Source organism: Lissotriton helveticus, chromosome 10 (assembly GCF_964261635.1).
Source record: "Lissotriton helveticus chromosome 10, aLisHel1.1, whole genome shotgun sequence".
Lineage (NCBI taxonomy): Eukaryota > Metazoa > Chordata > Amphibia > Caudata > Salamandridae > Lissotriton > Lissotriton helveticus.
In genome coordinates this window covers 340,735,763-340,759,332 of record NC_136071.1, presented here as the reverse complement: position 1 = coordinate 340,759,332, position 23,570 = coordinate 340,735,763, and the positions used below count along the sequence as shown (strand labels likewise).

The window sequence follows — 23,570 nt, the reverse complement described above, 5'->3', positions numbered from 1 at the left end:
CTTCAAACCCAACTGTTTCTTTCAGATACATGTGACTGTTCTGCAGGTGATGTATCTGCAGGTAGAAGTTGCAATCAAACAAAAAGCTTAAGTTACAATTGGGTCTCTCCACCACAGACATTTACACACAAAATACCACCCAATATATGAATGAAATACGGGGATGGGGGAAAGGGGACAATAACACTTGTGGTTCCTGGATGAAAAAGGGGTCTCAAAGAGCTTCATCTGGAGCCTGTGGTGTTTGCATATCCAGCACAATGTGAAGCATAACCATCTTGGCTGTTGAGGGTAATTTTATCTTTCAGGCCATAGACATTTCGTAGCTCATATGCAAGTATTCCTTTTCTTGGAGCACAGTGCTCGGAACACCAAGTCAGTTTCTGAATAAGAATTAAACTTGGGGAGGTATCGTGGACCGGTAAAATAACTTCTCGCTCCCCCTTTTTATAGATAGAGACTCCTCAATGCACAATTAACACAGCATGTGTACCACATTCCCTTGATGAAAACAAGTACATTTTTGGGTTTTTATTTTTAAGACTTATTTTCATTGTTATGAACAGAGCGTGAATAAAGACATGCAATAGCTCAGCACCTTTGGCAATGCCTTTTCTGGGAGAGATTAACCCATAGATTACTCACCTTCTGACTATTCCAATGTGTCACTCAATCCAGAAAGTTTCAGAAGATTGCATCGCACAGCTCCGCAATAGTGGTGTTCCACTCCAGGATTGACTTGGAGAGTCATATAGATGACCCCATGCGCACTGGCGTATGTGCTTTAAGAGCAGTCTGTGTCCTCAGACACAGAACCCAATCGCAGATTGGCTAGGACCAGTACGCAGGGTCTCTAAGGTGGGACCTTCTTAAATTATCATTTTTCACAATAAAAAGTACAAGCACAGAATAATTTATTTTACAAAAATGCTGAATCAATGCTTGCCTGTCTGGAACTGGCAAGATTTTCTTTGTGTAAAAGATTGCTACAGAGTAAATACAAATTCCATCTAACATTTGCAATACCACAAACTGTTACTTTGGCACACCAAACCCCATGTAGGGCACATGCTTGAATTTCAGCTGCACAATGGTTAGTATATATGGAGAAATATTGATTCATAAGAAATTACATTACATTTATAAGTTTAAAACACTTGTTACAAAATGCAATACAATTTACACATTTTGGGGTTTAAAGTGGTTTATTTTCCTGTGCCTGCCAGCAAAATGATGTTACAAAGAAAATACAGGAGCTTGCAATAGAAAACCCCCTTTGCTCCAAATCATGGCTTCATCCATCCCTCCACCCCCAACCTCCACTTTGGATTCCTCCTGAAACATATGTGCAAATAGAAAAGTAACAAAGGATCACGTCCCACATAAAAACATCCCCTGCTGCTTTACCAGATTTACAATATAAAGGAAAAGAACCACAGCAGTCCAGATCTACCATCAGTGTCTAAATCTTTTCCACATTGTTCTCAGCAGCACAATATACAAGAACATGCGCATGAAGCCAGTAACTACAATATCAAAATACATTGCAACCAGGATCAACACGCATTAAGTTCTGGTCCAGATTTGTGCCATAACACTGCCAAGTCAATTAATAACCAAGTCCAATGGCACTGGTGTCAGTTTTTGGCACAAGGGAAAAATACTGCCCAAAGAAGGTCGCCAAGAATTTGAACATCCCTCAAGTCACTCTTCCACTCTTTCTGTGACCTATTAAGCCTTATCAACAGGAACGTTTCAGAGTCAGAGAACATTAGGGTAACAGTACTAATCGATCATGGGGGGAGGGGAGATAAACCTGGCATTCATGATGACCCAGAAAAGGTAACCCTGCTCCGAACACCACTTAATACCATGATGGAATTCATAGAATATTTTCCATGCATGGATAAGTACTCATCTTAGGTTTGTGTTTCTACAACGAGAAACTGAACATACAAAGATTTTCAAAATTTAAGTGAATCAATGATTCAAAATAAAAATCTCTCAAATGTGAGAAATTATATAAAACATTGTGAAAGATGGAAGGTTGTCAGGATGTCAACTGACAAGGGTGAAGGTGTGTGCTATATGTTCTGGTTTGGTATACTGAATAAAATAAGGAAGCATAACTGAACCATTAAGTAACTGAAAGGTACAGCATTAAAGATTTGTTAAAGATGCGCTGAAAAGTGAAGACAACAATGGAGTGCACAGATATACCAGAAGGCAGACACCATTTAAAATCTTTAAAATAGAACAAAAGAATGGGGTACGTTTAAGATGAATTAAAAAGACAACCCATGTATGACAGGCTACACCAGAACCATCATCACAAGTGCTTAGCTTTGGTAATTGAAATGCTAGGCCACAAAAAAACGTATTGGCAACCTGCAATGTTAACCCCTACTGTGTGAGAAATGTATTCCAAAGCCTAGTCCTTGATACTATGGGGATTCAGAATCAAAATATAAAAATACTAAGAGGACATGCCTTTTGATACGGGTGTGAGGTGTACAGGACTGGGGTCAAGCTGTTCATTGTTCACACCCCAGAATCAATCTTTCAATGCAAAATCACAACCATCGGTAAGGTGAAAACATGAAGTAAAAATGTTTAATGCAACTCCTTCAAAGCCGGGTGCAAAACTGCAATTTTGCACATTCCCTTTTCAAAGAAAGCAGAATGTGGCATGCTAGAGTATGAACTCCCAAGCATAATCTCATTCTAGGTGTTAAAGCCTAGTATAGTGACTGTGAACGAGGATGCAAAACAATAGATTCTAGTCCGTTCATAAAACTGCCACATTATCAACAGTAGAATCTGCTGGTTACCAACATAACAGTAACACCTTCAACAATTGAAAAACCAGTTGAAAACGTTCACAGCAGACTGCAAATCAGCTATTGCAGAGATTAGATGAGTGCCAACCCCCATCTTTCAAGTTCAACGGAAAGACGTTTCTGTAAAAGCAGTAAGAGAATTGTACTCTTTAAATGTTTGACTTGACTGCTCTATATTCAGAAACTTTTTCAGTATACTCGAAAATGTCCCTGCCCAGCAATAATAAAATATCTGCATAAATCTAAGCTTGTGCCAGGCTCAGTGTGCCAACTGTTTAAAGTTTCTTCAGGCGACTGTACAGTTCACGCTTGCTTTTCTCGCCAGCCCATGTTCTGCTTCTTGTGCGAAACCGGCGAAGGTCCTCTTTGAAGTCCTCATGATTCATTGGCCGGTAACTCTGTGGTTCACAAGAGGCCTGGAGAGCAGAAGCACAAAAAAAATTAACCATGTAAGCAGAGGCCTCAGTTGCACAATCGGCATTCCATCTGAAATAAAAGGTTATGAGTTTCTGCCTCAATACATATGTAAATTAGTTCTGATGAAATTTCCACGCTAAACCTTTGACAATTTTTCTTTTATTAACGGTTTTCTACTGTTTGACGAAACTAAGGAGGAGAAAATCATTTTGGAAAAAAATGGTTACTTACCCTGTAAACATCTGTTCTTGGCATGTGGTGCTGTAGATTCACATGCTTTGCATATTCCTGACATCTATTGTAGGGCTCAGATGTTTGCAAGTTTTTCTTAGAAGAAGTCTTTCGAGTCACAAGGTAAGGTGACTCCTTTTGGTAATAGTGCACATGGTCATCAACTCCATTGTTTTCTTGCAAGAGTCTGAGAGTGGAGTATAGGGGAGTGTAAATAAAGAGATGTCCATGCAAGTGAAATATATATTAGGCAGCAGCGGTGCGTCCATTGGGGCGTAGGGGCGTAGCCCCACTAAGCCTGGTGGACGCACCTGCGGCTGCTGCAGCAGAGAGCTAAACACCTAAATAAATAAATACAGTGGCGCTTCAATTGACTCGAGTGTTCCGACGTTCCGACCGGGACAGACCCGATACAATAGGGAGTGAGCAGGGGGTGGGGCTGGTTATGGTTTACAACAACAACACATCAGTGTGATGTCACAGTCTGTCTGACTCAACAGCGCATGAGGAATTCAGGAGGAAACTTGCACGCGCATGCGCTTTAGCCTAAATTAGAAGTCAACTTCGAAGGGGCCAGGGGGGTGTGTCTTTGGCTGGGCCCCGTTCTGTAAGATTGCGCCAGGGCGAGTAGACTGTGTGACCCCCTAGCCAATCCTGGCGCTTATGAAGCGCCAGGATTGGCTGGCCCACAGCGCCGAAATACAGGCAATCATTATTTGATGCCGGCGCGTGGGTGGGTGGACTGATTGGCCCTGGATTTGGGGGACGTGCGCCGTGACGTTTCCACTAATTGCGCGGTGGATTGAAGTTTCTTTAGGGCGGGGGCTCCCTCTCTGTCTCCTCGTGTGCACAGGGCAGGCAGCAGCCAGCAGACCGTCGTCAGTCACTGTCAGTGTCCGACCTCTCTCTTCTTCACTGGACTCAGTCAGTCTCTACACAGTCTCGTGGTTATTGTCCGTCACTGACTCAGACCAGACCGTCACTCGTCACGTCACTCGAGCTGGTGGCTGGGTTAGAGGTTAGTAGTGGTTCGGTTGTGGTTTTGTTTTTTAAAATTGTTGGTTGGTCTAATCGCTGCTCGGTCAGTTCAGTTGTGAGTAAAGTTACAAGAATTAATTAAACCGGACTAATAATCTATCTATCGGGAGCCGGGCGTTCCGCCATTATTCAATCAAGTGTCTCGTGACATCTCGTGAAATACTGGTGGCGCTACTTTATTATAAAACAACATAGTGTTTTTTTTATTTGCTCCCAGTTGACTTCATTTGTAAATCAAAAGGCCTCGCGTGCTGCCTGCTATTGTGTTAATTGGCCTCAGCTGGCACGGCCCTGGAGGTCGACTTTAATGTTTCTGCCTAAACTCCATGGCTGCCGGAGCATTATGCAGGGCTAATTGAAAGAGGCGGCCCCCGAGGTTAGAAGGCGGCCTCCTTCTCACTGCCACAATTGAATCTGTATCTGAAACTCATCTGCGTCAGGGCGTACCCACTCTCTGAATTGGATAACCAGCTTGGCAGTAACCCCCTGTCACAGTCAAACAACAGATATGCGGCTTCAACAGGCCTAGGGGATTGTGATGTTGTATGTGCAGTTTTTTTCCAAGCACCATATAATTCTTGTAAAGTGATACTCTGAAGTAGTTGCCTCCACGTGTCTCGGTGAGTTCAGGTTATGAGGGTGGGTGTTGATGATGGGGCATGATTAGGAGTTCTGGAGCTGAGGGCTGAGGCCCAAGGCAGTGTGAATTTCTAACAATTCCTGTAATTGGGTCATAACGAAGGTCAGTATTCATGCTCATCCAGTCCTTGGCCTCTCTGCAGGGAGCACGGATTAATCTTCAGGTATGTGGCAATTGTAATTGTGGGCAGGAGTGTGAAGTAAGTTCCCTATTTTCTAAGTATAAACAACGCAAAAAGTACAAGAAATGCAGTGCTTACAGGAGAGTGGGTGGGTAGTGTACGTGGGGTTAGTGAGGTAGAAAAGTGGAAAGCAAGTACGTGCAGAAGGAGAGACTAAAAAGACCAGTTGAAGTGGAAAGAGAAGAGGTGTGAGATATGCAGAATGAGGATTTCTAAAATATGTGGGGAGAAAAAGGGTGTAAGTGTCTAACATAGAGAGAGACTGCAACGTGATCTGAGGGGTAGTTCAGGAGTGAACGAGACACTCCGAAAACCACTAGACCTTTTACAGACCTTAGTAGTGATTAATTCAGTCACATATTTTCATAATTAAAACATTTTCAAATCTGATCAAAAATCATTGTCGTTACTCATTTAGCTACTAACAAGATATTGGTAAACAAACAGGTCGGGCTAGTTTTAAATGTATGTCCGTTGTTATTTATGTCTGCATGCAATAACAGAAAATGTACTGCGAGCCACCCAAATAATGTTTACGACACACTGTGAAGCACAATATTTTCCTTTACAAGCAACATATAATTCTTGTAAAGTGATACTCTGAAGTAGTTGCCTCCACGTGTCTCGGTGAGTTCAGGTTATGAGGGTGGGTGTTGATGATGGGGCATGATTAGGAGTTCTGGAGCTGAGGGCTGAGGCCCAAGGCAGTGTGAATTTCTAACAATTCCTGTAATTGGGTCATAACGAAGGTCAGTATTCATGCTCATCCAGTCCTTGGCCTCTCTGCAGGGAGCACGGATTAATCTTCAGGTATGTGGCAATTGTAATTGTGGGCAGGAGTGTGAAGTAAGTTCCCTATTTTCTAAGTATAAACAACGCAAAAAGTACAAGAAATGCAGTGCTTACAGGAGAGTGGGTGGGTAGTGTGCGTGGGGTTAGTGAGGTAGAAAAGTGGAAAACAAGTACGTGCAGAAGGAGAGACTAAAAAGACCAGTTGAAGTGGAAAGAGAAGAGGTGTGAGATATGCAGAATGAGGATTTCTAAAATATGTGGGGAGAAAAAGGGTGTAAGTGTCTAACATAGAGAGAGACTGCAACGTGATCTGAGGGGTAGTTCAGGAGTGAACGAGACACTCCTAAAACCACTAGACCTTTTACAGACCTTAGTAGTGATTAATTCAGTCACATATTTTCATAATTAAAACATTTTCAAATCTGATCAAAAATCATTGTCGTTACTCATTTAGCTACTAACAAGATATTGGTAAACAAACAGGTCGGGCTAGTTTTAAATGTATGTCCGTTGTTATTTATTTCTGCATGCAATAACAGAAAATGTACTGCGAGCCACCCAAATAATGTTTACGGCACACTGTGAAGCACAAGATTTTCCTTTACATGTTTTAAGCCACATCCATAATTACACAATCTAGGGCTCATCTGGTAGAAATGTATGATAAATATTTAATGCGCAAACCACCAGTGTGAAAGTGGTCAATATGTAATATTGAGCAAAACACATGCGAAGTACACGAAAAAAAGACACGTGTATGCACCTGACATTAGTTCTATATGGAGCATCGAACAGGTCTTAACAGTAGCCTTTGAAATAAGGAAGGAAGGAATACAGGAGGAAAAACATCTTTGCTGCGGGTGGAACAGCATTTGACTAAAGTTTCTTTACCAGGTGCTAAAGCTGTTTTGCCAGGCAGGGAGCGTACCATGTTTTAAAGCCCACAGAAGTTCCGTCCAAATTCTGCCCAATTTATTTATTTCCACTTCTTTTCACTTTCTGCTGCTATAGTTTCACAGAGAATCATGTAAATTATTGACTTTAGCGATGGAACAGATTGCTGGAGAAAAAGCATGCTTGGTGTCTGACCCCTATAACCTCATAACGTTATTATGTGTGCATTTACCAACTGTGTTTTTTAAGCTGCCAAGTAGATGTGTCTCTTGACTGATTGGTAGCATGTATTCCTGGAGACAACGGCTTGCTTGAATCCAGTGGCAAACAGACAGAAGGTGTGTGTAATACGGAGATTGCCGACTCCTTTATTGAGCCGACATGCCCTTCGCTATGTCACACAGCGGTGGCCAATAGTTGCTGATAAAGTATATATAATGGGATGGCCGAAATGCGTCATGGAGGTCTAGCTTGGTGGCCTAAAGAATCTAAAGCACGGATTTGGGTCTACGCTCGTTTTTTCTTGGGAAGGAACGTATAATATATATATACAGTTTAGGAACCACACCTGCTATATGAACACTCTCACATAGGCAGTAGACATATACTCAATCTAAAATGCAATGGGAACATCTATGTAACTGTTCTCACAAGTATTACTGTAATTGTACAGTTGTAGAGCACTTTAAGGCAATCAGTGGAGTGTACTAGACAAACAAAATATAAAATGAAAAATGTGCTCTTTGGTTGGTAAAACACATGTACTGTCATTTAGGAATATTAAATGTCAGTCATACCCAGGACATTCATCCAGAGGGCCACTGGGATTATTCAATCATGTGGCCATTAATGTTTTTAGGAGAATTATAGATTTCACATGTTACTTAAAACTGCCTCGTATGTTGTAGCAGCGTCACAGGCTCTTTAAAAACTCTAACTGGTCACCTTTTAGTTGCTGGTGGCTGGTTGCAGTATTTATGTTTTGCTGGTGGCTGGTTGCAGTATTTATGTGTTAAACCGATACTAATGAGATGGAACATTTCCCAGAAAATGGTAACTACTGTAAAATTGTCAAAATAATGAAGTAATGCTGACACAAACTGTGTCACATTTTCCTTCATAATTTGCCATTTCTTCATTTTCTTGTTTCATAATTTAGTAAATCCTGCTGCATAACTTGATACTCCCCTGCTATATAATTCTAGTGACCCTGGTTATACTAAGATCAGAAAATGTCTTTGTAATCTTTGAAAAATCACTTTCCTCACTTGTATCAGTAGCCAGTCTAATAAACAGACAGATAAGCGAGGAGCACTTTTGCATGACACATTTCACTGTGGTAAGCAGAGTGACTATCAAGATAGGTATATAATTCCTGAGAGAAGGAGGAGAGACACATGAATGAAAATGGTCTTGCTGAAAATATACTTGCGGCTCTTTTGAGCTTTTTAACTCTCTCCTCCGAGATGACTTAAATCGATGAAAAATCGGGTCTGTCAGCATCTGCAACTCATTCACCAGCTAAGGTGCTCAGCAGGTGTTTTCTTTTGCTCGTAAGGTCCATTTCTTGCCGTTCGTATTCATTTTTGTAATGCATTATACATTGAGCTGCCTGCTCAGACACACTTTCCATTAAGTGGAGCTTGTGCAGAATTCAGCTTCTCGACTACTTAGAATTAAAAGAACGGACCATGTCTCTCTTGTGCCCTAACCTCTCTCTTTACTGGCTGCCGGTGAAGGACAGAAGCTTGTTTACATCTCTCTGCCAAGGACATGAAACACTTTTTGATGCCTATCACACACCTTTGTCAGTTTGTTGTTTTGCTATAAACCCAGCAGTAGCTTTCGCTAGACTGAGTTGCCTTCCGCGTATCCCTGGCATTGTTTACTTGATTCAGTGCTTTTTTTTCTGTGGACCCGCAAGGTTTGTTTATCGCCCGCTCTGTGAGTGCTTTATAGTGTGCTGCATTGCATCACACGTCTGTTTTGTTTGCTGTGCGGCTGCTGGTAAGTTTCTTCCTTTCCTACTTGGTCGCTGTCTACCTGCCAGGCTCTTTTGCGCAGGGCTGATAATTGTGAAAGGGGTTGTCGGCACTGGTGATCAGATCTTGTGCAGCTGTGTCAGTGCCAGCCATGGACTTCAGGCAGTGGCAGACTGGAAGCCTGATGCTGGGCTCCGTGGCTCGATGCCAACCCCCACAGGCCAGGGGCAGAGATCGGCCGGTGTTTGATGATAGTGTAGTGGTGGTACGAACATTAACCTTTGACAGAGAATCTGCTGCTTTATCCTGTATTGCAGGTTGTCACCTGGTGACTTGGTTCTAGGTCATTAGCATTAGACTGGCCTGGCCCCAGATTAGCTACCTGAATATGCCCACAAGACAAGGGTAAAGGTCCAAATGTACTTCCACATCACAGGAGTAGCAGCAGCATGTGTAAAGAACGTTCTTGGGATTAAGCAATTAAATGTGCATTTATGGGGTATATTATTTCACATTTCACCCACATTCATTCTTCTAGCTATACGATTAGGTTAGACAACACCAGCCTTCCCCAACATACTGATCTGAACGCTGAACACAAATTAGTTTTAAGCTGAAGCAAGTTTGTAGCCTATCCTGCCTACGGCTCAACTAGGAGAGGGTGTGTGTAGGCTTTTAGAGCTCCCAGGGGTTATTACTGTTAACCACATTATTAACAGGAAACAACGGCACATTTGATGAATATCCCAATCTTTATGACTATTTGCATATATCTTGTGCAAATACACCACACTTATGCATATTATGCCGGCATTACATCCTGCAAACACACACACGTCAAACCCACTGTGCATGAATTGTAGGCAGCTAGGGATTGGTTGACCATCGCTATGTATCATATGGCTAAACAACCAATTTGTTTGTGTTGAGTGTTTCCATATCATGAGAGTACATTTTAATCAGTCCTGAGTTTTCAACAACTAGCACTATGCATGCGGGGGCTTGACGCTTCTCATGCCCCATTACAACCACTGGCCTACATGTGCTCGTATGCTAAGAGCTGTGGACTAAAAACACAGGACTTGCTAAAATTCACCCAGATGGCCAGGGGTCAATGGCCAGCTGTGCATGCTCTCACTCACTACTCATCATAGAACATCTAGTTGGGGATCTTGCACTCACCTTTGTTGCTGGAGTCAGCTTTCTGGCTGCCAAACATCCTCAGGGAGAATTTATTTTGACCCCCACTTGGAGCAAATGATGTAAATAGGTCGGTGAGTGACTGCTTTTGTCAGAGAGATCCTTTTGTTACAGTAATAACTGCACTTTCACAATTGCTTTATTAACCTTCCTGCTTTCTCAAATTTACTTGAAAATGCACGATTTTTCTTCTTTTTTTCAAAATTTTCTCGGGGGGTAACCCCCCCAAAACCCCCCTTTTGGGGTTCGGGCTCGCTGCGCTCGCTCGCAACGGTGCTGTATGACAATCACTTTGCGCCCCACCACTTTAAAATCTCACCCACCGCAACAATCACAGGTGTCTGGGGAGGAGGGGGGCACATGTAAATCTACAGCACTGCTTGCAAAGAACAGATATTTACAGGGTAGGTAATCCGTTCAAGGCATGTGTGGCTGTAGACACACATTCTTTGCATAGACTGTATAGCAGCCCCCCCCCCCCCAAACAAGCGGTGGCTAACCAGTGGATGCTTCAGTTTAAAAAAGTGTACATAGCACTGCCTGCCCTACATTAGCTTGTCTGTGTGCCAAAATATCCACATAATAGTGCTTGGTAAAGGTGTGTGGTGTAGACCATGTAGCCGCTTTACAATTGTCAGCTATGGGAGTATTTCCTAAGAAAGCCATAGATGCCACTATTTTACAAGCAGTGTGTGCTCTAGGGGGTATAGACAAAATTCTTTTGGCTTTGGCATAGCATGTTTGGATACACTTAATGATCCATCTAGAAATGCTCTATTTTGAAAATAGGTTTCTCTTTCTGAGAGGAAGCAAATGCAACAAAAAGTCTTGCTTTACAAAAATCTTTTGTCCTGTCAATATAATACATGAATGCGCTCAACATCTAATGTATGAAAATCTCTTTCAGCTACAGAATCTGGTTGAGGAAATAAAACGGGTAGCTCAACCGATTGATTAATGTGAAAAAATACTACTACTTTGGTAGAACTTTGGGTTGGTTAGAAGAACCACCCTGTCTTAATGAAGCGGGAAAAAGGTTCCCCTAAAGTTAGTGCCTGTAGCTTACCAACACGACTTAGTCAGATGATGGCAATTAAGAAAGCAACCTTTCAAGTAAGAAATTGGAGGGGGCAATTATGTAATGGTTCAAAGGGCGGACCCATACGTCTTGCTAGAATATTGTGATTCCACGTAGGTGCATGTGGGATCCTAGGTGGTATTACTCTTAAGGCCTTCTATGAAAGCCTTAATTACTTGCACTTTGACTAACAATAAGTGTTGTCTGTTTTGAAGATGGACAGCTACAATTCTGGGCGGAGTTGCACTACGCAGAACTCCGCGAAGTGGCAAAACATCCTCTGCCGCGCTACACGGCGCTCCACAAGTGGCAGAGCTCCATAGAAAAATCCAGTTTGCGGTGATTGCACAGTGCGGATGCTTCTCCGCCCTGTGCAATCATCACGAATGGCACTTTGTACAGGGCAAGCGGTCCCTTCTTTCACTTTTCTGCCGCTCAAGTAGATTTTTACTCTTGCAGCAGTTTTCTCAACGCGAACAAGCAGTTTCTCATCACGAGCGATCGCGAGCATATGCAACCACTAGTAATGACAAACCTGACTACCCCGTGTTGAGAAATCTCGCCGGGATGTTTATTTTACACGCTCGCCAACTTGACGTTGACTATTGCGAACAAGGAAAAATCTCGCCGGGAGGTTGATTTTCCTCGCTCACGGTCGCAAACTGGACGTTGATGATCGTGAGCGAGGGAAAAAACTCTGCTCCGCATAATTTCCGGAACTCCGCGTAACGCGGAGTGCGGGAAACTCCGCGAGTGGAGTGTAGTTCACAGCCCAGGCTTGGACAGCTACAGCTGCAAGATGTTGACGTATAGAAGTGTAAGCAAGACTGGAGTGTTTTAAATGCAGTAAGTAAATAATGCTTTGCATAGTTGCATTTGGAGATTTATTTTTTGGGGTTATTACAATAATTCATCTTTTTCACTTCGCTGCATAGCAAGCCCTAGTGGTAGGTTTTCTTGGTTCCTTAAAAATGGTCATGCACTCTGCAGGCAGATTGAGATTTCCAAATTCTAGGACTTCAGGAGCCAAATCACCAGGTTAGCTTCTTTGGGTGTCTGATTTCTCCATGGTTCTGAGTGAGAAGGTTTGAACTGAGGTGAAGCTTTTCATGTGGGACTACTGGGAGTTCTAAGAGTGTGGTAAACCATGGTTGACATGCCCATGTAGGAGCTAATACAATGAGGGTGAGACATTTGTCTGAGCTTCCGAACCAGAAATGGGAGAAGTGAAAAGGCATAGACAAATATTTCTGACCAATCTACCCATATGACATTACCTTTGGATAGAGGGTGTGGGGACCAGGTGGCGAAGTTTGGCTATTTTGTTTTCGGTGCGGTCGCAAAAAAAGTCTTGAAAACCCGCATGTGTGGAAGTGTGGGGGGAGAACTTGGGGATGGAGTTCCCACTCGTGGACTTGTTGCTGTTTCCTGCTGAGGTGGTCTGCAAAATTGCTGTCCGTTCATGGAAGGTGTTCTGCTAAGAGATGGATTTTGTGATTTATTGTCCAGCGCCAAATGGTCTGAGAGAGGCGTGATAAGGAGTAGTTTCTTACCTATAACTCCAGTTCTGTAGTAGGGGTATCTGTTAGTCATAATCTAGTGAATAGTCCCGCTCATGTGCGGGGACCCCGGAGCAATCAAAAATAATCTCTTAAGCTTTCTTAATGTGCAGTCCTGCATAGACACTTAAGAGATAATTTAAAGACAAATAATGCAGCCTATACTTAACAGGCTACACTGTCCAGTACTTCAACTAGATATTCCACCAACATTAAGTTCAGCACAGCCTACCAAGTTTCTCTCATAGAAAAACTTCCCCTTTTACCAAGAAAGCCTCTGGAAGATAGAGAGGAAGGGGTGGACAGACAAGCCCATAGGCTGCCATTATGTGCCTCAAAAAGGGATACTGTGCCTTTAAGGAAACTTTCCAGAACGAATAGTTTCTTACCTGTCGGTGTAGTTTTGCAGCTTGAAGATCTTTCTGGATTCACTATGCTGTGCATATTCCGCAATCTGGTGGTTGGGTCCGGAATCGTAGTCTTTTCTCTTTTTCTCTTTTTTTGTCGTAGCCCAGGTGGGCGTCGACGTCCCACCATTTGGTGTCCTTTCGGTGACGTCGGCGTGCTTCCGGCGGAAGCTACCACCCTTGGGCGCCATCTTCGGATTATTTTTTCTGTCTCTTTTCCTTGTTTGTCTTTGTAGTGAATCCATGGCTATGTATGTTAATCGTTTTTTCAACGTTAGTGTTTCCACGTATTTTGTAATTGTTCCAACTTGCTTTCTTTCCATGTTTTTCCACCCTCTTTTCCAGCCTCATCTTTCTGGCGGAGGCGGGTGGGTTCGCTAGTGAATCCAGAAAGATCTTCAAGCTGCAAAACTACACCGACAGGTAAGAAACTATTCGTTTTGCAGCGTGAATCTTTCTGGATTCACTATGCTGTGCATAGATTTTGTAGCGGTTTTCGTTACTTTTGTGGCGGTTGGGTGGAAGATGAGCGTTGGTTGCTAAAAATATGTTGAAGCACTTTTTGTCCTACTTGTGCTTCCTTGTTCATCTGTACATCCACGCAGTAGTGCTTCGTGAAAGTGTGTACTGAAGCCCATGTTGCCGCCAGGCATATATCCTGAATCGGTGTGTTGGCCAGGAAGGCAATTGTTGCTCCTTTCTTCCTGGTGGAGTGGGCTCGTGCCCCTCCTGTTAGCTCCTGGCCAGCTTGCTTGTGGCAGAACTAAATTGTCTGTGCGATCCATCGGGCTATGGTGTTTTTCGTAACTGGTTTGCCCATGTAACTGTTAGCGAAGGACACGAAGAACTGTTTAGTCTTCCTGTGGTCCTTCGTTCTTTCAATGTAGTGCATCACAGCCCTTCTTGCGTCTAGGGTGTGGAGCGACCTCTCAGCGCTTGTAGTGGGGTTTTGGAAGAAGCTAGGGATCTGAATACTCTGATTCATGTGGAACCTTGACACCACCTTTGGCATGAAGTGTGGGTCAGTTCTCATCACGACCCTGTCACTGTGTATCTGGATGTAGGGTTCCTGCAGTGTGAGTGCCTGCAGTTCGCTCACCCTTCGTAGTGAGGTGATCGCCACCAGGAAGGCCGTCTTCATTGTCAACATTTGCAGTGATGCTTTGTGGATGGGTTCGAAGGGTGCTTTCATGAGCTCCGTCAGTACCACGTTTAAGTTCCAGGCCGGTGGCGGCATTCTCTTTGGCGGCGCTATTCTTTTAGCCCCTTCCAAGAATCTTTTCACGACTTGAGATGTGAAGAAGCTTCTCCCTGTTTCTCCTCTTGTGTATGCTACAATCGCTGCTAGGTGCACTCTCAGTGAGGATGAGCTTAGCTTTGCCTTGATTAGGTGTGTGAGGTACCTTAGCACCGTGGACTCCTTGGTCAGTCTCCTTTGGAGTTGTTTCTTGCAACACCATTGAGTGAATCTTTTCCACTTTTCCCCATAGCACTTGCGTGTGCTGGGCCTTCTTGCCTCTCGCAGCACCCGCAGGGTGCTCTCTGGTAGTTTCAGGTGTGCAAATTCTAAGTCCTAAGGAGCCAGGCTGAGAGGTTGAGGCTCTCTGGCTCTGGGTGTAGTATTCCTCCGTTTTCCATGGAGAGTAGGTCTCTTCTTTTTGAGAACTTTTGGGGAGGCCCCTGCGCCATCTCCATTATCTGAGAATACCACGTCTGTCTGGCCCATTGTGGTGCCACAAGGATGAGCGTCATGTTGCTCTTCATGCATTTGTTGAGCACCCTGGGGATCAGTGGTATCGGGGGAAAAGCGTAGGCAAATGTTTTTGACCAGCTTATCCATAGGGCATTCCCCTGTGACCGTGCCTCTGGTTGCCTGGATGCAAAGTATTGGCATTTTGCATTCCGGTGTGTTGCAAATAGGTCTATTGTTGGGGTGCCCCACTTCCTGAATAGACTCTCTGTTTCCTGACTGTTGAGTTCCCACTCGTGGGATGCTGAAGTCTGCCTGCTGAGCCAATCCGCTTCCACATTGTCCTTCCCTGGCAGGTGTATGGCTAGCAGGTCTATTTTTAGTGGTATGGCCCATTTCCAGATCTCTTGTGCCAAGTTTGACAGCGGGAACGATTGAGTTCCCCCCTGTTTGTTTATGTAAAACATCGTTGTGGTGTTGTCTGTTTGTATTAGCACCTTCCGGTTGTGTAGGTGTTTCTGAAAGGCCTTGAGGGCTAGCAACACAGTTTTCAGTTCCAGGTAGTTGATGTGCCTGACTGCATCTGTAGGGCTCCACAGACCCCTCACTCTGAGCCTGTTCATGTGTGCGCCCCACCCCTTCTGGGATGCGTCTGTGGTGATGGTCACTGTTGGGTCCGGTGGGGTTAGAGGTTTCCCTTCTGTTATTCTCTCCTTGGTCCACCACCTTATCTCTTCCTGCACCCTGTGCGTTACAACCACTAGATCCTCCCAACTTCCTGTAGCTTGTGACCATTGTTGTTGCAGCCACTCTTGGAGTGGTCTCATTTGTAGGCGTACATTGGGGACCAGGTGGATGCATGATGCCATCATCCCCAAGATCTTGCTCACAGTCCTCACTGTCAGAGATCGCCCCTTCTGGTAGTGACGTTTCTCCCTCAGTAGGCTGAGCGTTCTCTTTTCGCTCGGTAAGACTCTGCATTGTATGGTGTCGATCTGGGCTCCCAGGAAGATCTTCACCTGCTCTGGTTCCATCGAGCTTTTGCCCCAGTGTATGGAGAAACCCAGGTTTGCTAGCGTTCCTGTCACCTGTTCTGCATGCTCTTTGCATGTCCTGTAGCAGTTTGCCTTCACCAGCCAGTCGTCGAGGTAGGGGTACACGTGTATCCCCTTAGGTGTGCGGCCACTGCCGCAAGGCATTTGGTGAACACCCTTGGTGCGGACTTTAGGCCGAAAGCTAGGGTCGTGAATTGGTAGTGATCCTTGTTTACTGTGAACCTTAGCATGTGCTTGTGCTGCTTGTTCATGGGGATGTGCAGGTATGCATCTTTGAGGTCTATGGTAGACAAGAAGTCCCCTGCTTTTATCTGAGGAATGACCTCTTGTAGGGACGTCATTTTGAATTTTGACGTATTTGTTCAGGAACCGTAGATCCAGGATGGGTCTTAGGCTTTCGTCCACCTTTGGCACTAGGAAGTAGTTGGAGTACACTCCCATGTTCCGTTCTTTGAAGGGGACCCTTTCTATGGCCGCTTTGAGGAGGAGTTCTTGGGCTTCCTCTTGCAGTAGTTGCAGCTCTCTTCCTGAGTGCTGTCTTTTCTTTGGTTTTCTGTTTGGTGGCCTTTTTTCCAACTCTATGCAGTACCCGAACTGCATAATATTGAGTATCCACGTGTCTGTTATTTTTCTCCACTCCTGGAGAAAAAATCTCAATCTTCCTACCGGAGTTGCATGTTCCTTTGTGTCTTGTCCGTGTAGCCCTCTCCGCTTTGTTTTCCCGTGCTCCTCCCCCGGAGGGTGTGGGTGGTAGAGCACCTTCTCTCGTGTGAAGTCACTTAGAGGGGGGCCTCTTCTTCTCTGGCCCCGTCCATTTCCTCTCAATCGAGAGGACTGGCCCCTGCCTTGGTAGTTCCAGTTTTGCCTCTGCTGCTCCTGGTGGCCTTGGCTGTCACTCTGTTGCCACTGGCTTCCACCTCTGCCGTTCGGCCTCCGCGACGGAGTGCCCCTTCTCATCCCTCTGAACTGCAGGGCTCCCATGGACCTTGCCGTCTCGTTGTCCTTCTTCAGTTGGGTGAGCTTATCATCAACTGGGGCTCCGAACAATGTTTCACCGCTGAAGGGTGTGTTCAGGATGTTGTTCTGGACTTCAGCCTTGAATCCTGAGATCCTGAGCCATGCTTGCCTTCTTTCAGTGATGCCTATAGCCATCAGTCTGCTGGATGTTTCTGCCCCGTCCAAGGCTGTCTTCAGGCATGAGTTGGCGATGCTCTTCCCTTCCTCTACCAGGTGTGCTCCTCTGTCACGGTATTGTTCCGGAAGGTGCTTGAGCAACTGTCCCATCTCCTCCCAGTGCTGGTATTGATGCCTATTCAGGAGGGCGTTGGAATTCGCCATCCGCCAGTGCGTTGCAGCGTTCCTCTCAATCTTCCTGCCCGTTAGGTCCATCCTCCTGCTTTCTTTGTCAGGTGGGGGTCCGGACGTTGTTGGGACGTTTGCCCTTTTCCTGGCCGTTGCAGCGATGATAGAATCCGCTGTGACGGAACCCTTGATGTAAGCTGGGTCTTCGGAGGAGAATTTGTACTTCTTCTCGGTCCTCGGCGTTACAGATCTGCATGTAGCCGGGTCCTTGAAGGCCTCCTTTCCCTGGGCCGTGATACTCTTGAGCATGGGCAGGATCTGGCTCCTTGTCTGTATGGGGAGCAGTGTCTCGAGCAGGAAGTCCGCTTTTGGCTTCTCCTCTTCCAGCTTAATTCCATAAGCTGTTGCCGCCTTTCTTACCACCTCATTGTATGCCCCAATGTCATCCGGTGGCGAAGGCCTCGAGGGGTATGTTTCTACCGCCTCCTCTGGGTTTTCGGCCTCGATGTCCTGCCATTCCTGGTCTTGGGCCGTCGAGGAACCTGAACCGTAGCTTGACTGCTGTTCCCCGTAATCCCCCTCTGTGTAGTAGAGGTCCTCCTCCTCTTCGTGCTCCGAAGGTTCCGGAGTTTTCGGCAGCTCTTCGATGTCGAACTCTTCGATCTCCTGTACCTCAGCGACGGTCGGTGCCGGATTCGGGGGAATCTTGTAACTTTTCATTTTTTCGTCGAAGTCCTTCTTTCTCTGAAGGATGTTCTCCATTTCGGCCTCGAGCCTTCTCTTTTTCTCTGCATTTCTGCGGCCTGTTCGTCGTCGAGCGTTTCGGCCGCCCTTTTCGGCGTCGTCGTCGAAGCTTTCTTCGGCTCTTTTTCTTTCGAAGTCGAAGGCCCTTTTTCGGGGGCTTGCTTCGATGACCTTTGCTTTTCGCTGGTCTTCTGCCTCCGGGAGTCCTTCTCGGAGGATCCGCTGGGCTCTTTTTCGGAGGATGCAGCTTCGGTCGTCGATTTGCTCGGCGCCGGTGCTCCTTTCGAGGCTCTGTGCTCTGACTTTCAAGAGTCTGCCTCAGGTTTTCGAGGCCCTGTGGGAGTTTTCGGGGTCGTAGACTCTCCTACCTTATCAGGCGTACTCTTATCGGTCTCAGCGACCGTGAAGTCATCTGGTCCGTCGGCGATGTTGTCCTCATCGTCGGTGGAGAGGCCAAGTTCATAGAGCGTCGGGGCTTGGCCCTTGCCCTGCATCGTGTGGTGAGCCGTCCTCTGTCCTTCTCGAATTCGGAGTGTCTTCGGCTTGAAGACGGAGCAGGCATTGCAGTCTCTGCTTTCGTGGTCGATTGGCAGGCAGAGATTGCAGACTGGGTGCTGGTCCTTCCGTGCGAACTTGTGGTGGCAGTTCTTTCAGAATTTAAACGGCGTCTTGTACATCCCTGCGCTCAGGGGGCCCCCTGTGTGCGCATTCCTTCAAGGAGGTCGAAGATTTCGAAGTTCTCTCCTTTCTTCGTCGTCTCCTCACTAAAGGTCCTCTTCTGTCGATGTTCTTAGGTGTTCACCTGTGAATTTTTGCTGTATTTTCTTCTTTCCTCCTCCAAAACTTCTGGAGCTTCACGCGACGATCCAGACCCAACGGCGGGAAAAAGAATCTGAAGATGGCGCCCAAGGGTGGTAGCTTCCGCCGGAAGCACGCCGACGTCACCGAAAGGAAACCAAATGGTGGGACGTCGACGCCGACCGGGGCTACGACAAAAAAAAAAAAAAAGAGAGAAAAAGAGAAAAAATACTAAGATTCACGCTGCAAAACTCTCAGTATCCCAGAATGCACAGCAGATCCCCTTCAGTTCTTTTTGGAGGCGTATAAAGCTAGACCTGTAGCATTCAGTACATGAACATCTTTCTCCACCGGGGAGGAGGGCGGGCGCTTATGACTATAACAGAGACACCCCTACTACAGAACTGGAGTTACAGGTAAGAAACTACTCCTTCTCTAGTAGGGGATATCGGTGTATAGTCATAATCTAGTGAATAGAATGGCAACCCCATCCCCAACACCAAAGCGGCGGTGAAGGAGGAACACAAAACCACTACTGTGCGAACAGATTTCGCAGCGAAGCTTGCCCAACCTGAGCATCTGCCTTGGCATCAGAGTCCAGACAGTAATGCTTAGCAAAGGTATGGACTGACTTCCAAGTGGCAGCCCTGCAGATCTCTGCAATGGGAACATTACGGAGCAAAGCGGTCGTGGCCACTTTGCCCCTGGTGGAATGAGCCTTAGGTCTACCCCTAAGGTCCTATTAGCCTTTTGATAACACAGTTGTATACAGGACACAATCCACCTCGAGATGGACTGTTTAGAGGTAGCAAGACCAGTCCGGACTGAAACATAGTTGATAAACAATTGGCCTGACCTACGAATATGAAATGATGTATGCTGGACGCAGGAAAGGTATTCTTTATATGAAGTTTATTGCGAGAAAAGGAGAGCCGTCCCAGCAGGAAGGTGGTGGCTAGGATAATAACTGTCTCCATGAGAATACTAGTAGAGGAACATTCTCAGTGACATAGTGTGGTTCCAAGTTGCACAATACATATCGCCACAGAATATCCTTGGTTTTATCCAGATAAAATTTCAACACCCTTCTGACGTCCAGGGAATGAAGAGATCTTTCCGCTGGAGTGGAATGATTCTGAAAAAACGTATGTAACGTTATAGTTTGGTTACCATGGAAATCAGAAATAACCTTGGGAAGAAACTTAGGGCGAGTACGCATTACAACCTTAGAAGCATGAAATACAGTATAAGGTTCTTGGCAACACAATGCCTGAATTTCACCCACCCTGCGGGCCGATGTAATGGCCACGAGGAACGCCGGCTTCCAGGACAGGTGCTGGACCGAAGCCTTATGAATAGGTTCAAAAGGTTCCTTCATCAATCTGGACAGCACCACATCAATTCCCATGAAGGCGAAGGAAGACGAAAAAGAGGAAACACTTTCTTCAAGCCTTCCAAAAAGTCCTTTATCACAGGAATTTGGAAAAAGGAAATCTGTGAAGGGCATTTCCTGTAGGCAGTCAGCGCAGCTAGATGGACCTTAATGGAATGGAAGTTAAGGCCAGACTGCGCCAAATGCAAAAGGTACGGAAGTATGACATCCTCCTTACATGTCGTCAGATCATAGTTCTTGGACTTGCACCAGATACAGAATCTCTTCCACTTGTACGCATAAGAAGTCCTAGTGGAAGGTCTCTTAGCCTCCTTCAGTATGTCCATACAATCTGCAGGGAGATTCAAATGGCCATATTGCACTATCTCAGGAGCCATGCCGCCAAACTCAAAGACGAGAGGTTGGGGTGTACCATCTGTCCCCCGAACTTCGTGAGAAGGTCCGGCCGGCACGGCAGCCTCATGTGAGGAAGAAGAGACCGGTGAAGCAGGTCCGTGAACCACCACTGTCTGGGCCATTCCGGGGCAATTAGGATCATCCGAGCTCTGGACTGGGACAGTTTGATGAGCACCGCCGGAATCAGGAGAATGGGTGGAAAAGCGTACAGAAAGCTGTTCGACCAGTTGATCCATAGCGCATTCCCCAGCGTCCCCTGCTGGTAATACCTGGACGCGAAGTCTCTGCATTTGCTGTTTTCGGCGGTGGCGAACAGATCTACGTCTGGAGTGCCCCACCTGGCGAAGAAGTCTGAGTACTTAGTCGTTTATAACCCATTCGTGGTTTTCCTGAATCAGTCTGCTCAGCGCGTCTGTCTGAACATTCTGCACACCTGGTAGATGAGTAGCCGTTATCGTCAGTCCTCTGGCAAGAAGCTAGTGCCAGATCGCCTGCGCCTCCTGCGACAGGGTGCGCGATCTCAAACCCCCCTGCTTGTTGAGGTAATACATCGTGGTTGTATTGTCCGTCTGTACAAGCAGAGTTGGTCTGGAAGGACGGATGAAAGGCCTTCAGTGCCAAGTGAACTGCTCTGAGTTCCAGGAAATTGATAGGATACGTGGACTCCGTCGGGGACCACGTTCCTTGTATCTGTAACTCTCCGGAATGCGCTCCCCAGCCATGGAGAGAAGCATCCGTCACGATGGTCTGAGTGGGAATGTCCTTGTGGAAGGGAACCCCTTTGAGGAGGTTGTCCGCTGAACACCACCATTTCAGAGACTGTAGAGCATGCAGAGACAGTTGTATCTTGTCGTCCCAGTTCCCTCGCCTCTGGTCCCACTGATCCTCCAGACACTCCTGCAGCGGTCTCATGTGCAGCCGTGCGTGTGGCGTGAGGAAGATACAGGAAGCCATCGACCCCAGTAGAGAAGACACCATCCTCGCTGTTGGAGATGGAGCGGTCATAAGAGCCTGAGCCTTCCGAAGGAGTGATAAACGTCTCTCCTCCGAAGGACACGCTTGCTGACAGCGTATTGATGGAGGCTCCCAAGTACTGGAGGCACTGGACCGGAATCGGGACAGACTTGGACATGTTGATGTGCAACCCCAGCCTGTTCAAGAGAACGGAAATCTTCTGAAAGTGCACTTGAGCTTCCGAGAAGGAGGATGCCTTGATCAACCAATCGTCCAGGTACGGGTAGACAAACACCTTGTTCTTTCTCAGGTGTGCCGCTACCACTGCCCTGCATTTTTAAAAAGTCCTGGGCGCAGATTTCAGCCCGAACTGTAGTACTTTGTATTGATAGTGATTGGCGCCGACTTGGAATCGCAGGAACTTCCGGTGTTTCTGTGCAATGGGCACATGGAAGTATGCATCCTGTAGGTCTACCGCGCACAGCCAGTCTCCCCTTTGCAGTTGAGGGTAAATCTGGTGCAAAGACAGCATGCAAAACTTTTCCCTGCGAATCCATTTGTTTGCTTGCCGCAAATCCAGAATGGGCCCGAACTCGTTCTTGTCTTTCTTGCGAACCAGAAAGAACCGTGAGTAAAGACCTCTTCCCCTTTGAGACAGAGGGACGTCTTCTATCGCCCTTTTTCTTAACAGGGTATCGGCCTCTCCGCCTGAAGCTCACGCAGCTGAAACTGTGAGCAAACCGGAGGCGGGCTGATGAACCGAAGACTGTATCCATTGCAAAACAATATTCAGCACCCACTTGTCCCGAGTAATTTTTCTCCACTCTGCTAGGTAGTATTGGACACTTCCCCCACCGGAGTGGGTAACGGAGGACGGGAAAGTAACAGCTCAGGGCCTAGACCCGGCCGGGCCCTTGGTCGCGGTGGCATATTGCTGCCCACCCCGGCCCTTCTGACGTTTTTGGAAGGGCCTCCTCTGGAACTGCTGTTGTTGTTGCTGTCCAGTTTGCTGGCCTCGCCCCCAGCCCTGCGTCCCGTACCGTCTCTGGAACGGGCGGTAGGTCTTCTTTTGTTTCTTGGGCTTCTCCAACCCGACAGCAGTCAGGGTTTCGGCCTCAGCCTTCATCCTGGCCATTTCATCGTCCGCGTGCTTTCCAAAGAGGTCTCGCCCGAAAAGGGTAAGTTGGCCACCCTCTGTTGGGCCTCAGGTTTCAAGGACTTAAGCCGCAACCAGGCATGACGTCTCTGGCTGACTCCAAGGCAGTACCCGTGGGGTGCCAGGAGCGATGAATCCGCAGCTGCGCTGATCAGTTGATTAGAGACCAGCAGCCCTTCGTTCAGGATCTCCATGAAATCCTCCCTCTTCTCCTTGGGAAGGAGGTCAGCGAACTGTTGGAGGGACTCCCACAGAGCCCGATCGTACCTCCCCAACAGCGCCGAGGCACTCTCTGCCTTCATGGAGGTGGCGGACGTCCCGCAGATCTTCCTGCCTGCCGAATCCATCCAGCGGCTCTCCTTGTCTGGAGACACTGTAGATGACAGGGTGGTGGCATGTTTCCGTGCCGCCGTCACTATCACCGAATCCAGTGCTGGATCCACCCTGAGAAATGCTTGGTCCGAGTCAGGAGCCCTGTACTTCTTTTGGAGCCTGGAGGGGGCTGATTTCGCAGTCGCAGGAGTGAGGAACAACTCCATGGCGGGCTCCTCCAATCCCAGAACCAACTGCAACAGAGGTCGAGACATTTGCTTCGACCTCTGTTTGAATGCATGTATCTAGGTAAGATGTTACTGCAACAGGTATAGGTACCCGGGTAGGCGCATGTGAATCTACAGCTCTACATGCCAAGAAGAACAAGTTACTTACCTTCGGTAACGCTTTTTCTGGTAGATACTATATCTGCCTGTGGATTCCTCACTTTATCAATACCCCCTGCGTCAGCAACATTCGGAAATTCTTTTTTCGTAGCCTCGCGCCGACG

The 23,570-nt window shown here is 46.5% G+C and overlaps 1 protein-coding gene across 6 annotated transcripts in view; it reads right to left on the bottom strand.

The window, feature by feature from the left end:
• Positions 1 to 1,186: 1,186 nt before the first annotated feature.
• CDC25A (cell division cycle 25A) overlaps positions 1,187 to 23,570 on the bottom strand; it is a 235,362-nt gene continuing 212,978 nt past the window's right edge. For all 6 annotated transcript variants that reach the window (XM_078662497.1, XM_078662494.1, XM_078662492.1 and 3 more), the window contains exon 17: positions 1,187 to 3,256. In XM_078662497.1, coding sequence (XP_078518623.1) covers positions 3,116 to 3,256 — 141 coding nt within the window. In that variant the 3' untranslated portion in view covers positions 1,187 to 3,115. The remainder of the gene's footprint in view (positions 3,257 to 23,570) is intronic.